At 35.3% G+C, this 15,660-nt stretch overlaps 1 protein-coding gene, 1 long non-coding RNA gene and 1 other non-coding gene across 3 annotated transcripts; 2 read left to right on the forward strand and 1 right to left on the reverse strand.

Moving 5' to 3' along the window:
* Positions 1-1,096: 1,096 nt before the first annotated feature.
* LOC119630032 (5S ribosomal RNA) lies at positions 1,097-1,215 on the reverse strand. The gene has a single exon (XR_005245845.1). It is a non-coding gene; the product is annotated as a 5S ribosomal RNA (ribosomal RNA).
* A 5,213-nt stretch (positions 1,216-6,428) lies between these two features.
* Positions 6,429-7,405, forward strand: LOC105842592 (uncharacterized). Its single transcript, XR_009975668.1, has 2 exons — positions 6,429-6,557; positions 6,783-7,405. It is a non-coding gene; the product is annotated as an uncharacterized LOC105842592 (long non-coding RNA).
* Positions 7,406-12,655: 5,250 nt separating this feature from the next.
* CPG17 (cuticular protein glycine-rich 17) lies at positions 12,656-13,803 on the forward strand. The gene is made up of 3 exons (NM_001173316.1): positions 12,656-12,722; positions 13,033-13,072; positions 13,462-13,803. The coding sequence occupies exons 1-3, from the start codon at positions 12,708-12,710 to the stop codon at positions 13,689-13,691; spliced, it is 285 nt and encodes a 94-aa protein (NP_001166787.1). The 5' UTR covers positions 12,656-12,707; the 3' UTR covers positions 13,692-13,803.
* The last annotated feature ends 1,857 nt before the right edge of the window (positions 13,804-15,660 follow it).

Consider the following 15,660-nt stretch of genomic DNA (forward strand, 5'->3'; position numbering starts at 1 on the left):
ACTGCGACGTCAATACACCGACACCCAGACCCTTCGTGCCACAACAACTGCGCCAGCAGATTTTTGACTGCCTCCACTCACTTAGCCACCCAGGTCCCAATGCGACAGATAAACTTGTTGCGCAACGCTTCGTTTGGCCACTGATGCGAAAGAAATGCCGTGAATGGGCTAAGGCTTGACTTGGCCAGCGTTCGAAGATAACTAGATACGTTGACTCACCTTTAGGTACGCACGTTTTGCCTTCAGCGGATTTCAAAAATGTCCATTTAGACCTGATCGGCCCACTACCGCCCGCTGGCGAATATCGGTATTGCCTCACAGACGTCGATCGCTTCACGCGATGGTCGGAAGCGGTGCCTATTACCGACATCACCGCTGAAACAGTAGCCAAAGCGTTCATCTCCTATTGGATGGCGAGATACGGTGGTCCTACCGAGATCGTTACCGATCGAGGCGGACAATTCCAGTTGGGTTTGATTTACGCCACGCGAAGCCTATGTCAATTCCCGACTTACGCGTACTCTTTGGGATTGTCGCGATCTATTGCTTGTGTCTATTTATAATATTCTACTTGGACTTCCTACCGCTTTATCTGTGCCTTCTGTTCTCCGTACTATATCCTTCTGCTAATTACTGTGTAAATAGGAAATAAACTGCCTATCCTATTACGGACTCCTTATTGTGCCGCCCGGCACTGGTGACCCTACAACCAAAGACCTCTAAACGGCCCACCTGGTGTTAAGTGGCTACCGGAGCCCATAGACATCTACAGCATAAATGCCGCGTATATGTCAGCGTAACCTAACAAGCAATTTACTACTTTGCGTGATATGTACACCCTATAGTTAGTCCCAGAGATAGTACCTACCGTTATACTGTGTAGTTCTGAGGCGAATTATTGTAACACTATCTAATTGGTCCTTCAATCTTACATCTCTGTTTACGGGCAATGGGAATCACGATTATCACGACTTTTAGTATTCGCATGAAAAAATAATAATAATAAAAAATAGATCCATGAGCGTGATGTTTGTTGATAAACACACTAATTTAAAATCGTCAATATTATTAATTTGGTTTTCTTCACAAGCAAAAAAGCCAACATCACGTAGTGTTCCCAGGCGGTCACCCATCCAAGTACTGACTACGCCCGACGTTGCTTGACTTCGGTGATCGGACGAGAACCGGTGTTTTCAACGTAGTATGGACGTTGGCGAACACTTTAAGAAAATTAAGCAATATATATTATAATTTGTTTTTAAATTAATGTTTAAATGGGTGGACAAACTTACAGCCCTCCTAATGTTAAAAGATTACTGGAGCCCATAGACATCTACAACGTAAATGCGCCACCCACCTTGAGATATGAGTTTCTAAGGTCTCAGTATAGTTACAACGGCTGCCCCGGCCTGCAAACCGAAACGCATTACTGCTTCACGGCAGAAATAGGCAGGGTGGTAATACATACCCGTGCGGACTCACCACCACCACAAGAAAAAAAAACCAAAACTAAAATCCGTGTGGATGTGAAGTTCTAAATCAGTTGTTTATGTTAATAGATGAGCGTACGCCTGATTTGATTCGATTGTTTTTTTTTTGTGATTGAATGATTTCTGACGGCCCGGAGGTCTTTCCAGTTTCACCAGGACAGGTGGGCGAGCAAAGGCTCAGCCAGGAGGTGATTCGATTGAGTAGAAGCTCAATTTATATAAAATTGAATTAGCGGCGACAATTTCTTATTTTACTACCGGCTTATCAATCGTCATCATGGTGAACGTTTATAGACGAAAGGCGTCATCAAAACCGCTTCAGTGCTTTTTGCATGATGTTAAAACAAACAAATACAGAGATGGTGTTGTTTTATGTTTTATTCACGGCAGAAATACGCAGGGTGATGGTACCTACCCGTGTGGACTCACAAAACGACCTACCACTAGTAATTACGCAAATTATAATTTTGCGAGTTTGATTACTATTGCACGATGTTAATCCTTCACCGTCAACTGACGCGCACCCTCATTGTCCCTCCGTAGTTGTCAATAATATTCATATATTTTTTTATACACACCAATTGCAATTGCACTTTTTTGTATTTAATGTTTTGCTTTTTTTTGTGTACTATAAATAAATAAAATAAAAACTTTTATTTCAAGACATCAGTCTCATATTGTGTTAGTATTACAAATAACTTAAGAACTATGTTAGAATTTAAATAAATCAATCAACTCCTTCCCTGGAAGCCCCATCAAGCAGCATGTAGAACATGCAACTTGATGAACCTACCCAGGGTCGGGCCATCCAGTCTTTCAGCTAGTACCCTCAAGACGTTGTTGGTGCTTCCTCCTACTCTACGAATAATGGATGCCACCTTTTTGCGCATTATCGCGAAGTAGTCATCGGTGTGCCCATCGGCGAACATGCCTGATGTACTACAATAAGGTGGAAGCCTCAACAACGCCCTGAAGGCATTATTATATTGTATACGCAGAACATTATCCGTTTTTTGGGTATGAGTAGCCCAAAGACCAGACCACTTGTGTAAAAGGTTTGGCAGTAAGCCTTGACGAGGGTAATTTTGATCGGCACTGAACAACCCGCAAATCTTTGTGCCACTACATTCCCTCTGACAGCCAATGCCCTTCGTTCCCTTTCCATGTCCATATCATCTTTTAATTCCTCAGTTACAATATGCCCTAGATATTTGAACTGTGTTTGTTGTTCTTTGTACAGGTAAGCCACCGAGCATTAGAGGCGGGACATGAGGTGGACTTTTGTTTACACCTCTGAACACCAACAGCTCACTTTTACTAGGGTTATCTTTTAGGCCATGATCGTCAGCATAGGATTCACATATAGACAGCAACTTTCTGAACCCACATATTGATGGGCTCAGCAGCACAATGTCATCTGCATAGCTAATGTTATTAAGAAATAAATCATCTATATGACAACCAACATGTGTGCTGCTGAGCTCCTCAAGTAGCTTATTTACATAGATATTAAAAAGCCTCTGGGAGGTCAAACCACCCTGCCTTACACCACATTCTAGTTTGTAAGGGTCCGACAGTACATCGGACCACGTTACAAAGTTCCTCTGCTTCTCATACCACAGAGATAAGATATTTACTAATGAAGGAGCTACACCCTCTCCCAGTAGCTTTTCCCACAAGATATTAAAGGAAACAAGGTCAAAGGATACGCTCTTTGATAATATAATTTCGATAATAGCACAAATTTTAATACTAGACAGGCAGACTGGGGTCAATTGAAACGTCTTCGATATAATCGCTACCGATCCTCCGCTAAGCTACACTACTGTGACTTTATTATAACGGCCTGTTTGCTTAGTAAGAGATTCTAATTATAGATTAACTTTCTATATGACAACAATAATAATATTAGTTAATATACCGTCTTGACTTAGATTTCTTGCTTCTTAGATAATCTCAGAAGATTGACCGTGTCTTGGGGTCATTTGAAACCGTTTCTGGGGTTAGTTAAAACGGGTGTTGTTACAAATTTTAGCTATCCTCAAATGACGCTTATGATGTTTACAAATAAGTAAAGGTAAAGGTTTGTTGTAAGCAAAGATTTTAATAAAAAAGAGATTTTTATTATTAGGTACTATGACTCGTTACCGTTTCCAACGTTCTCTCCCCTTCCCCTTCGGGACTATATTGCTATATATATGCATATATATGCGCTATATACCCTACTTATTATTCATACCTATTAGTAACACTAATACTGTTACTAGCATAACAATTTTTGAACTCAAATCGAGTCAAAAAATTATACATATTATCGAGCAAGAACGCTCTCATACAAAAATATGTACATAGTTATAACACAACTGTGTTAGTAACACATCCGACTCATATACAGGTACGTGCTAATTTGATTTGATTTGTGCTAACATTAAAAGCTATAGAGTTGCTCAGAAACTCGATTGATATTTTAGTTTTTTTAGTATATTCATTCTTCGTGACTTTCATTGTTATAATCATTAAAAAAAAACTAAGAAAATATTTAAGTAATCTATGGTCCTGTTGTTAACGAGGTGGAAACAACACGACCTTAAAATGATCGAGGTAATTTTACTGGCCGGACAAAAAAAACTTTTCATGCAACTATAATGAAAACAAAATAACGAATCTTCGACTTTTAATGATATAATTCAAAACATAATAAATAATTGATTGGAGAACATAATTTTATTTTGAATGACTGTAAAGAAATACTGAAAGTAGACACCCTAATACCAATTTAACCTCAAAACTACAATAGTATACTAAAAAATATTTAATAAATTATATTCTATGGCTAATTTTGTTCAATGTTTCACCAATTCCGTTGGTGCTCACTCCTGAGAATTTACCTCCAATTACAAAGGAAGACATGAAGATAGCGATGTAGATGTACTTACAAAAAATTATAAAGCAAATTTCACGAAACAAACTCATATGTAAATATATATCCATTTGTATTTCGAATATCGGAATACTAGATTTAGGTTATCAGGGACCTATGATCGCCATAAAACAAATAATAAATCATTATAGTTATTGTAAAAAATATATATAAAAAAAACCAGTCGTCCTCGACCACGAACACTGTAAAGCATTCAAAATGTCGGAATTGCATAATATGTTGAAATTAATAAAATAATAAACGTATATTAAAACCAAATAAAAAAGTTTTAATTAACTTGAGAAAAAATGCAGAAAATCCTATGAATTCGGTGTTTTTATATTCTTATTTTTTCATTACAAATATTTCTCGAATATTCCACGAAAGAATATTTAGTCATTATGTTGTTTCTCGTATAAATCACTCGAGCTACACACGACACAATAAGTTTCTTTAAAAATAAACCAAAGAGAACAAGTTTATCTGTTATTCAATTCGTGATCGTCATTTGAATTGTATATACATATGTGTGTATTATAGATATGTGTGTAAGCTTATGTTTTTTTCTGTTCTTCTAAGAAATTAAATAAAAAAACGTTTCTGAATACTTAAATCGCACAAAATTAGCTTAATTCTACTACAAATGTATATCATAGATTAAGCTACTTAAGTTCTTAGTAGAAGAGTGTCGAGAAACTTCGGATATATCAGGGCAGCTTACTGTTCTTTTAGCTATAGAAGACTTGGATTTATCACTCAAGAGAGTGTCCCAAAATGTATCCACTACTACTTATGTCTACAGAAATTAAAATTGATTTATAAAAATTCGGATTTGACATTCAAAATCTAACAAAAAAAAATTGTGTAATCTAAATTATGGCCAATGTAAATAGAAGGTATTTATATGTATAATTCCTAATATAAGTACTGTATAATAAAATATATATACTGTATAAAGTATAATAATATACCTGAGTACTCAGGTATTACTGTCCTTGTTGTCTTTCTTTTGTTTTTAATTTTTTATTATAATTAATAGTACTGTTAAATCTCTATTAATATATTAATGTAATGCATGCTGTGATTGCCTCTACTTAGAGTTGCAGTTATCAATTATACATGTCAATGTTATTTTATGTCATACTGTAAACCCTGTCGGTAATCCTTAAATAAATAAATAAATAAACAAGTACGCATTAGTACAAAAAAAAATATTATACCTATTAGAGTTAAAAATAAAATCTTAATTCTAATATTAGTATTGAAAATATCAAGTTTGACCAGTCTTTGCCACGAGTTATTAAATACAGTCGACATGACATTAATGTGCTTAAAATGTATTTGTGTTGCAACAAATGCAGATGACACAGCTCACAGTTTTTGAACAAGAAATTGTATCGTGTGCCGCTCTGGAATCACATAAAATGTCAAGTCCAATGCAAAATAAAATAATATATTAACGCACAATGTTTAAATATCATTGATAAATATTCGTGACAACGAAAAATCTTAACACTGGCTGACAGACATCAACACTCGTACCAAATTCAAATAGATCTAGAAATTTCGCAGGGAGGGTCCGTTTATGAACATGATTTTTTTTTCTTACGCAATGCATACAATTGCTATGGGATAAGGTATAAATAAGATTTACTAGAGTATGTACCCCTTGCCTCTATCCTCATGTATTGGTGCTGTATGTTTGTGGTAAGAAACATTCATACGACCCTAGAAAAAGGCTAAGATGACCTTGAAGTTGTACTAGAATAATGTGTACTAGAAACTAAAGCCTCACGGCTGACCCAATCTCTATAGACCTCATTAGCCTCTTAACATCACGTGGGCTGCAGTCTGCATGCCATAGATAAAAAAAGTCGAGGCTAAGCCCAAAAATTGTTTTATTTGCTTTCTTTTGAAATGTACATGGATACTCCATCGATTTTTGTCTCATGAAAAGTGGGACTTTCGTTAATGTCAATTGGTATAAATAGAAATGTGTAGTTCAAGGTGGTTTCACTATTGCAACTTACAGAAAACAGTATTTGTTGTCCATCTATATTTCACTATACCAATTATATTTTTTAATTTTGTGTGTTATTAGATAAGAATATTAGGAAATGAAAATGATCAGACTCGTTTTGTTAAAGGTGAGAAAATACATAATATATTTATTTCGACTAATGAACATAAAAAATATTTTCAACTTAAAAACTAACATTTATTTGCTGCTTATTTTATGGCAAAAGTAAAAAAAAACCTTTATGTCTATATACTTAGGAGCTTTGGAAATGGTTCCCTTACGCCGTTTTTACGCTTTAAGCTACTGTTTAGAAAATGTACAATTTTACCTATCTTATACTCGTTAAACACAGATGATCATATTTGGTATCTTGCTGAATCTCGTCACATTAACATCAGCTGCAAGACGGAAACAAAACGACTTAATAACATCAGATGAAAAAACAGACCTCAAAATTCCACAAGGAGTATTTGAACATATCAAAAACAAGCGAGACACGAGCAGAAGGAACTGGTCTCGCAACACAGCGAGCAACGCTTATAATCCACCACCATATTTAGTTTTTAACAGCAAAACAGGATCGTACTATCCTTATTACAAATTCCCAATCGAAAACAATTACATTCGTAGAAATATGTATAAATACAGTTGAAATGTATCTGTGATTTTAAGTAGAATAAAAATAATAAATGATGAAAAGGATGTTTCTGTTTATAATGTTTAAGTTAATTACAATGTCAATAGATACCTATTTGTTTTATACAAGCAATGAATAAAGAAAGTTAGAGTTGATTTTTTATTACTGTGTATTATTACATTTAATGGATATTTAAATAATTGGACAGTAATTTGTATTCAAAGGTACAAGACGGTGAACGATGTTATTTCCGTGTGACAACGAAAACCATAAATAATTTAAAACGTCAGAAATATGTAATGAAAACAAAATAATAAACGCGAGCTTAATCCGTCAAAGTTGTGTTATTTAATAAACGTTTTTTTAGTGTTACGATGTGAATAGTAATAATAATAATGTGAATAGAAAAAAGAACACAAACTTTACATCTTTTTTTGTTCAGTTAACTGTTAATGCTACTTAAATCACATTTTGCGTTTTAGTCTGAAAACGCTTGTTATCTATCTATCTATCTTTTAACAAATTTAAAAAAACTATGTGTAATATATGTATATATTGTTGTTCTATTAAAGTCATTTGTCAGATGTTAAGTTCTTCCTCGTATTTTAACACACTTCGATTGACACAAAACGTCGAAAAACAAGATGTTCTTTTTCGAACATATACCAGTTTATATCTCGTTTGAGACTTACTCATTTTATTTGCCTTAACAAGAATTATAAATTAACAGCAGTAAATTCGTATCGTATTATTTGTTTTAAGTTTTAATAATTAGATGCGATGTTTTAAATAAGGTTTTTTTTATTGTAGTAAACCTACGTATGTGCTATTTTTAACGTCCATGTTGACGGATGAAACTACAAGGCATTTGATGATGATTGGTATCCGTCACTCGTGGACGTCAGCAATGCTAGGAGCCGATTGAAGTCGCTGGCTACTGCTACTCGTGGCTAGAAAACACAACGGTAAGCCCTTGCAACTTAAAGCCCGTTCACAAATGGTCTCCGTTTTACTGGTCCGTTTTTGTCGAATACGCTTTTTTTCATCGATAGAGCATAGAGTTGTATGAGCGACTTCACTTAAGGTACAGTATTCAGTATACAGTAAAAAAAAAGCGATCCGGTAAATTATGACATTCCGTTTTGTCATCGAGTTTTACCGGATAGAAACTGTGCGGGGGTGAGGGGGCCGGCGGGCGGTGCAGCTCGACAAACAAGTTTCATCCTGGTAGAATAACGGCGGTATACTACGAATTTGCTTGTGAACATCGTATCCAGTAATGACGGATACGTTGAATGTTATACGATGCTTATGTGTGAACAAAGCATAATGTTTGCCGTACCCGTTACAACGGGTACCGTATACACGGAGACTATGTGTGAACGTAGCCTTAAACCGTTGAGGTCGTAATGTAATTAGCCTATATCATATTCTAAGGACTGCCTTATAGCCTCAAGCCTAATCGCATGAATCCTTCTAGGTTAAACATTTTTACTTGTGGTTGCGTTTTAAATCCGTAAAAGGTACCACCATTTTGTTTATTTCGGCAATAGTCATGCGTGCCGGTTTGGAAGAGGGGTCAGCCGTAACACAATTGGAACTTCGACACAAAGTCTGGAGTGCATACTTCTGTTCCATTTTATATTAGCACCCAACAGATATGAATGGAGCGATAGAGTAGGTAGGTATATAGTTCGTAAGCTAGTCATAAACCTTCAGAAGTGTTTTTTGTCGCTTGTTTATTTAAATAAATATTTATAGCTACGTTTTATTGAGTTGTTTTCTTATCCGATTAACATTTGAACTGCGTTGGTTAGCAATGAATATGGCGCGGGCCGGTTTTGCCTCGTAAAGTTCCGATTTTCGGTTACGAAAGTGGTGTCAAGAAATTTTTAGATTTGATCATATATTTTATAATCACAACGAAAATGTGGCCAGTCACCATAATTGAGGACAATAATAATTGATTTTGCCAGAAGACTACTTCGCGGAATAGATAGGAAAGACGTTGATAAAGTGAGAGCTCACAGTGCGCTGCATGACCGCTATGTCTATTTGTTCGTTCTAATAATTCACAAAGACGGATGGTCTTATGTCTGTAGACACAGTCCACTGAGTTTCTCGCCAGATCTTCTCAGTGGATCGTTAATCCCATCCTTTCGTAGGTTCAGCATCGCTTTTGCTAGGGTTAGTGCAGGCAGTTGTCTCTATAGTAGTCAGAACCCCGTCCGGCGAGGCTTCCGCGTGTAGTTGAAACAGCTTCTTACGCTACCAACGATTAGGAAGGGGAAAAAAGACAGCTGAATAGATTTCGGTAAATTTTTCTGAGTAGGGCTTAAAAGACTTAATTATTATAATCTCACTTCCATGATAGGACCCGAAAATAAAGCAGAAATTCGATTTGCATTCGTTTAAATGTCCAGCATAAGTTTCGGTTAAGTTCCATTAAAATTGAAATTGTATTAAAATTGCATGGCGGGTCTACAAAAGAAATTATGATAATACTATCGACATAGTCAGATGGTCAATTCATGAGTAAATGCCTCAAGTTACCCTACAATTACATAAGTGCCAGTACACTATGTAGGTATATAGGTATTCCTACCTACACGGACGTAATGCGCTCAAAGCTTCAATCAATAATATTTTTGTTCGAAGACTGACAATCATGAACTTTAATGACATACAATCAGCACGGATCTGTTCATGAAATAATGTATTTCTCTTTAAAATTTAACTACGTGTCTTTATAATCGATGTTAAGTTCATAAAAATGTCAAGAAGGTTTTTGGAACGAAGTTCCTTATCGCGCGTTGTGAAAGGGGGCTAGACGGAAAAAATTCTTACGAAAAATTGTCAGGACACTTTTTAGATCCGTCATTTTGACCAATCAACGTGTAGGCGCTTATCGCGTGACATTGCTCGTATCCGATTGGTCCGCGTAATGAGTACAGTTTCTCGAGATAGCGTTTCAACAATAGTAATTTAGTTCATAGTATTGTTTTTTTCTTCTTCATAATGCCGTAATTTATTATTATAACTTAAAAAAAAATTACAATTCCTTCACTAATTAATCGAAAGGAACTTCGTTCCATCCGGGTGTCCCTTGACACCTCTGAAGTTATTTTCTTTCTTGATACATTTTTTTGTTCTTTCTAAGACACAACACAGCGGGAGCTAAAATGAATATTTCCACTTTTTGTAGGATCAGTTTCAGATCAGTCAGTCAGGTTTTGTCACTTTAAGTTAGGCTTTTAGTTTGACAAGACGCACAACTCGAAGACAACCCTTTTGAACATTTTTATTAAAATCAGTCTACAGATTTTTCTGTGGTTACAGATTTTTTTAAATAGTTCAGACGAACAAGCCTTCGACTTATCTTGTGGTAAGATTACTGAAACCCATAAAGATCACTACTTGAGTGCCACAATCTTGAAGCATGAGTTCGAAGTCTCAATTGTATAAAGACCGGTCCACCCTTTAAACCGTAAGAAATGCCTGCTTCGCAACAGAAATTGACGGGAGGGTGGTAAATGAACTCTTAAATCAGGAAACTAACTGAGATCTACATGAAGATGACACAATGTTCAAAATTATTTCTGCGACAATTCTCAAAGCGTTCTATCGTGGCCACGGAACTTGTGAACAATTCGCAACTTCGCATCAAGATACAAATAAATAAACACCCTGATAAAAGCCCTGCACTCTCACTCAAGCGTCCGATCCCCTCAAGGTCAGAATCCGGACGGGGTTACCGCGGGCAACACTGTAACTAGACGCGCGGCCCATCCCAAGGTCGCTCGGCCGACGGAGCCTTCAAGGCAAATGAGAAAAAGCCGCAAAAAAAAGAAAAAAAACCTTTCGTATCTTCATAAATTTCACATTTGACGTTTGTGAACTTTACATTAATGTTATTCCTATGAAACTAGTAAATGTTGTAACGGCCGTCTGGTGTAGTGGTAAGTGACATGGTCACTACACAAGGGGGTCGCGGGTTCGAATCCCGCCAAGGGAAGATATTTGTATGATAAATATAAATGTCTTTTCCAGGGTTATATAGATGTATATTAAATATATGTATGTGTATAATAAAAATCTTACTTTTTTTATTGCCCTTGTAGGCAGACGATCATACCGCCCACCTGATGGTGAGTGGTTACCGTCGCCCATGGACTTCAGCAATGCCAAGGGCAGAGCCAAGCCGCTGCCTACCGAATTACCTGCATTTATTTCCGTTATCTGGTACCTGTAACACAATTTCTTTACGAACTTATCACGGGACCAGTAAAAAAATATTTTAGAGAAAACATACATGATATCATTTAGCATTAGTTCTATAGTCCACGGTTGGTAATGGAACCGGTAACAAAGAAAACCAAATCAGAAATAAAAATTACCAGTTTTCAATCATAATTAAAGATCTAGAATCCTCTAGCTTGTTTGTGACAAATTTAAATTTACATAACCTGAACTCTGTGGTCTTTTAATGTAGCTATCAAACTAAAATATTCGTATTTATCAAACTTTACACAAAAACAAATTGTCATACTCGTCTTTAGTGACAGAAAGAAAAAAAGAAACACATTTTTATTATACATATATTAATTATAATGCCTATATTAGTACTGCTTGCTCACTAGAGCATTGATATTGAAAATCATCAAGCCAGTTTACAACCCTAGCAATACCAAATCACCAATATACTAATAACTACTTGCTACCTAAGAATTTCAATGCTGGACAGAAAGCACCAGTTGCTAAATTTTTTTACTCCTTAAAAGTAACATAAACTGTACAAATGAGTGAATTCCGAAACTGTGATTCTCAACAAATATCTAATAATTAAAAACCGCTAAGATCTAACAAAACTGAACGCCCTAAAGCACTAACTTTAAATAAATCGTTCTTAAAATAATATATCAACACATGCAAGAAATGCCGATAGACACAAACCGCCGGATTCGTTCTCGCCGGATTTCCTCAGTGGGCCGTGATTCCGATCCGGTGGTAAATTCTGCGAAGCACTGCTCTGCTAGTGCTAGTGTTAGCAAATTATCTCAAGTTGAATCCATGAGCTTCCCTACCCGCCCGGGCGTAACTGGAATAGGTACCAGTGAATAGGTAGTTTCAACAAAGCAAGGAATAACAATGTAAATCATATTTAGATGTTTTCCTCTTCTCATGGTAAATTAATATTAAAATACAAAACACATTGAACTGTATCCTTGCTTTTCCAGTTTTACCACCTCATATTATTTTAATGGCACGTCGTAATAAGCTCTTGTCAACTCATCATAAACGGTTCAACCCTGAGCATAAACAAGTAACTTATAATAAACATATAAATATTTATTTTTATAATAACAGAAACTCATCTAATTACAATTAAAATATTAATAGTCGACCAAGAAACGGACGTTTTTCCTTCTGGAAATGTTTTTACATAGCACGTAACCTGTATTGATGAGATGATATTCTGTATCTGATGTCATGTGAGGTCGTTTTGTGTTTATATTGCCTTTGTGGTATTACCCTTTTAGACGTGTGTGATTACTACTATATAAAAGCGCTTCGAGAAGTCGAGATCATACTTCTAGGAGAATTACTGAAGAATTAACACGTATTTTAAATTAAAACAAAATGTCCAAGATTGTGGTAAGTTTGGTTTGGTCATGAATTATTAATTGTATCCGATTTATTCCCGATGCTTTTTATTTTATTTATTGATATTAATACATAATATTTCTTTAATAATGATTCGTAAAATTTTTGTGCTTCTGTAAAATACCCATATATTATGTAAAATTATTATTTTATTATTAAATTATTATTATTTATTGTTTTTGAATGTAAACTATTGTTTTTGAATGTATTTTTGTACGAAGAGATATTTATAAGTTTTATTATTTTTGCGATCTCTATTGCAATTATACTGTTTATAAAATATTACTATTTTTCTTTGCAGATTATCGCCCTTGCTTTGATCGTCGCCGTATCAGCTGGAGGTAATTATTGTATCAATGTTTTCATTATTTATTCGCATTTCCATAATTTCAAATTTTAAAATTGACCACGTCTTATTTCATATGTATTATAAATAATTCAAAGTTGTTTTTTGAATATAAACTTGACTATAGTGGATCCAATAGAATTACATTTTAGCGCTCTAGATCTCAACAAGAAGACAATTGACAAGAAAAATCTACAAAGAATTGGCTTATAAGTTATTTTTAACAAAATACCACATGCCTATTTTGTCGACGATTCCAATCATTATAAAAATTAGTTCAACAATTTTTATAATGATCAATTGTTTATTATGTAATTTACGTCTTATACGTATTTCCGTTAACCATCTAGAAACATTTTGACGTGATGCTTTCTTAAATCGTAGGATACGGACAAGGACAATACGGCCACGGTGGTAACCACGAGAACCACGACAGCTACCCACACGTCCACCAACAAGGTGGATATGAGCACGGTGGTCACGGAAGCCACGGAAGCCACGGCGAACACGGCAGCCACGGCAGCCACGGTTCCGGCGGTAGTCATGGAGTGAACGGCGGTCAAGGACATCACAGCGGCCACGAAGAGCAGAGATATGGCCACGGGCACCACTAATTAGGATTTAAAAACTCTATAATAAGGATAAGAATTTTCACTGTCCCCCAACTTTGAGGCGCAACTAAATACAAAAATTAGTTTAATGATCAAATAAAACTTTTGTTGCGTATTTTGTATTTTATTAATTATCTAGCGACCCGCCCTTGCTTCGCTTCGGAAACTGTAATTTATTACTGATTTCTCCACTATTTAATGGATGTTATTATACATATAAACCTTCCTCTTCAATCACTCTATCTATTAAAAAAACGCATCAAAATCCGTTGCGTAGTTTTAAAGATTTAAGCATACATAGGGACGGACAGATATAGGGACAGAGAAAGCGACTTTATTTTATACTATAGTCGGATTTTTAATTAGACGAAGCCAGCTGACAGTAGCTAATGTCACTTTGTGAAATAATGTTGCTATATTTAAAGCATAATTTAAAGTAATAGTGATGCGTTCAGTTCTCGTTCAATCACATAAATGAACAATGAGTGTGAAGAGTTAATCATTAATTTCAAACTATAAAAGAATATTATTTATATTTTACAATAAAATTGTATTAAAGTGATCCAATATAATAATATGTTACTAGTAGTATGTAACTACAATCAGTTTTTTTTATTTTCATTACCTATGTACCTATAATTGTTATATTTTATACATCTATAGTTTCAACTATATGATGCATTGGAAATAGGACAGTCTTACAAGCTTCCTCGCAATGTTTTTCTTAATGTTTAAAACACTCGGTATTCAGTACAGGTAGATACCATAGGAACATAATGTTTCGTCGAAAACTCGTTGGTATGTACAAAGCACGGCTAAAATTCGAACCCCGTGCCCGATATCGGCAGTTCGGCACAGTAACTATTCACTAGACAATCGAGGCAATTTCATTAATTCAGGAGTTTTTTCAATCGTTCACTTTGTCACAACACTATTTTTATTTCATCAAAAACTGACAACACAGTAAACGTCAGTTTACTTCGTCTAATAAAAAATCCGACTATATGTAGTGATGGACACAGAAATGTACCGGGTTTAGTAGCCTTAGTTTAGGCACATTCGGACTTATTTTTTAAACAATTTAATGGCTTTGATTTGATTAAGCTTGACACCGTAGATAAAACAGTTTAATCGAACAAGCAAAATGCCACAGGATATAACGTGAATTGCAAAAGCTATAGGTATATTCCACGGCTTCTTACCTCAGATAACGTGCATTGAGTGACTTCAATGCACGTTATTAATTAATTTTCTTTTGAAACTCTTAATTACTAATAGAAAAATACTCTGCGGAATGGTTGCTTCTAAGCAACATTTAATTATTTTAAAAGCAGATGTAACGAGAACCAATAAGTTTGGAAAGCTCATCAGTGAAAACTTCTCGGTCTTAATGATGACAATAAGAACTGTTGAATTGCCTATGAGTAGTGATTGTTGGGTTTTAATCAGATTTTGTTTTTATAATAAAATTAATTAATTAGATTTTGTGATATGGTTTTAATTAAATTAAAATTCTATTAATAATGAATTGAGGGAAACGACTTTCACTACCTCACAAAAAGGTTAGCTAAGTTTACCAAGTTATGTTGTAATTGTAAGACATTCGAAAGCCTAATGAACTTAGAAGTCATTCTATCGACATGGATGTATGCATATTAAACAGAATTCTGAAAATACAGAATAAATTAAATTTATAAAACTAGTAGTTGCTTACGTAGGCGAATTCCTATGCAAAATAGTCTACATTTGAAGACGAAACAACGATTTAACAATTTTAATAGGTACGAAATGACAGACGGACACTGCCCAATGAGTTTCTCGCCGGATCTTGTCAGTGAGTCGCGATTCCGATTCGGTGGTAGATTCAGCGAAGCATTGCTCTTGCTAGGGCTAGTGTTAACAAATTCTCCCAAGTTGAAGCCGTGAGCTCACCGACCCGTCCGGGCGTAGCTGAAATATCCTACTTGTTCGG

This window comes from Bombyx mori, chromosome 19 (assembly GCF_030269925.1).
Source record: "Bombyx mori chromosome 19, ASM3026992v2".
NCBI classification, from domain to species: domain Eukaryota; kingdom Metazoa; phylum Arthropoda; class Insecta; order Lepidoptera; family Bombycidae; genus Bombyx; species Bombyx mori.

Coding starts and splice junctions, on each gene's coding strand:
- CPG17 (NM_001173316.1), top strand. Junction 13,073..13,461: donor CGTCGCCGTATCAGCTGGAG/GTAATTATTGTA, acceptor CTTAAATCGTAG/GATACGGACAAGGACAATAC.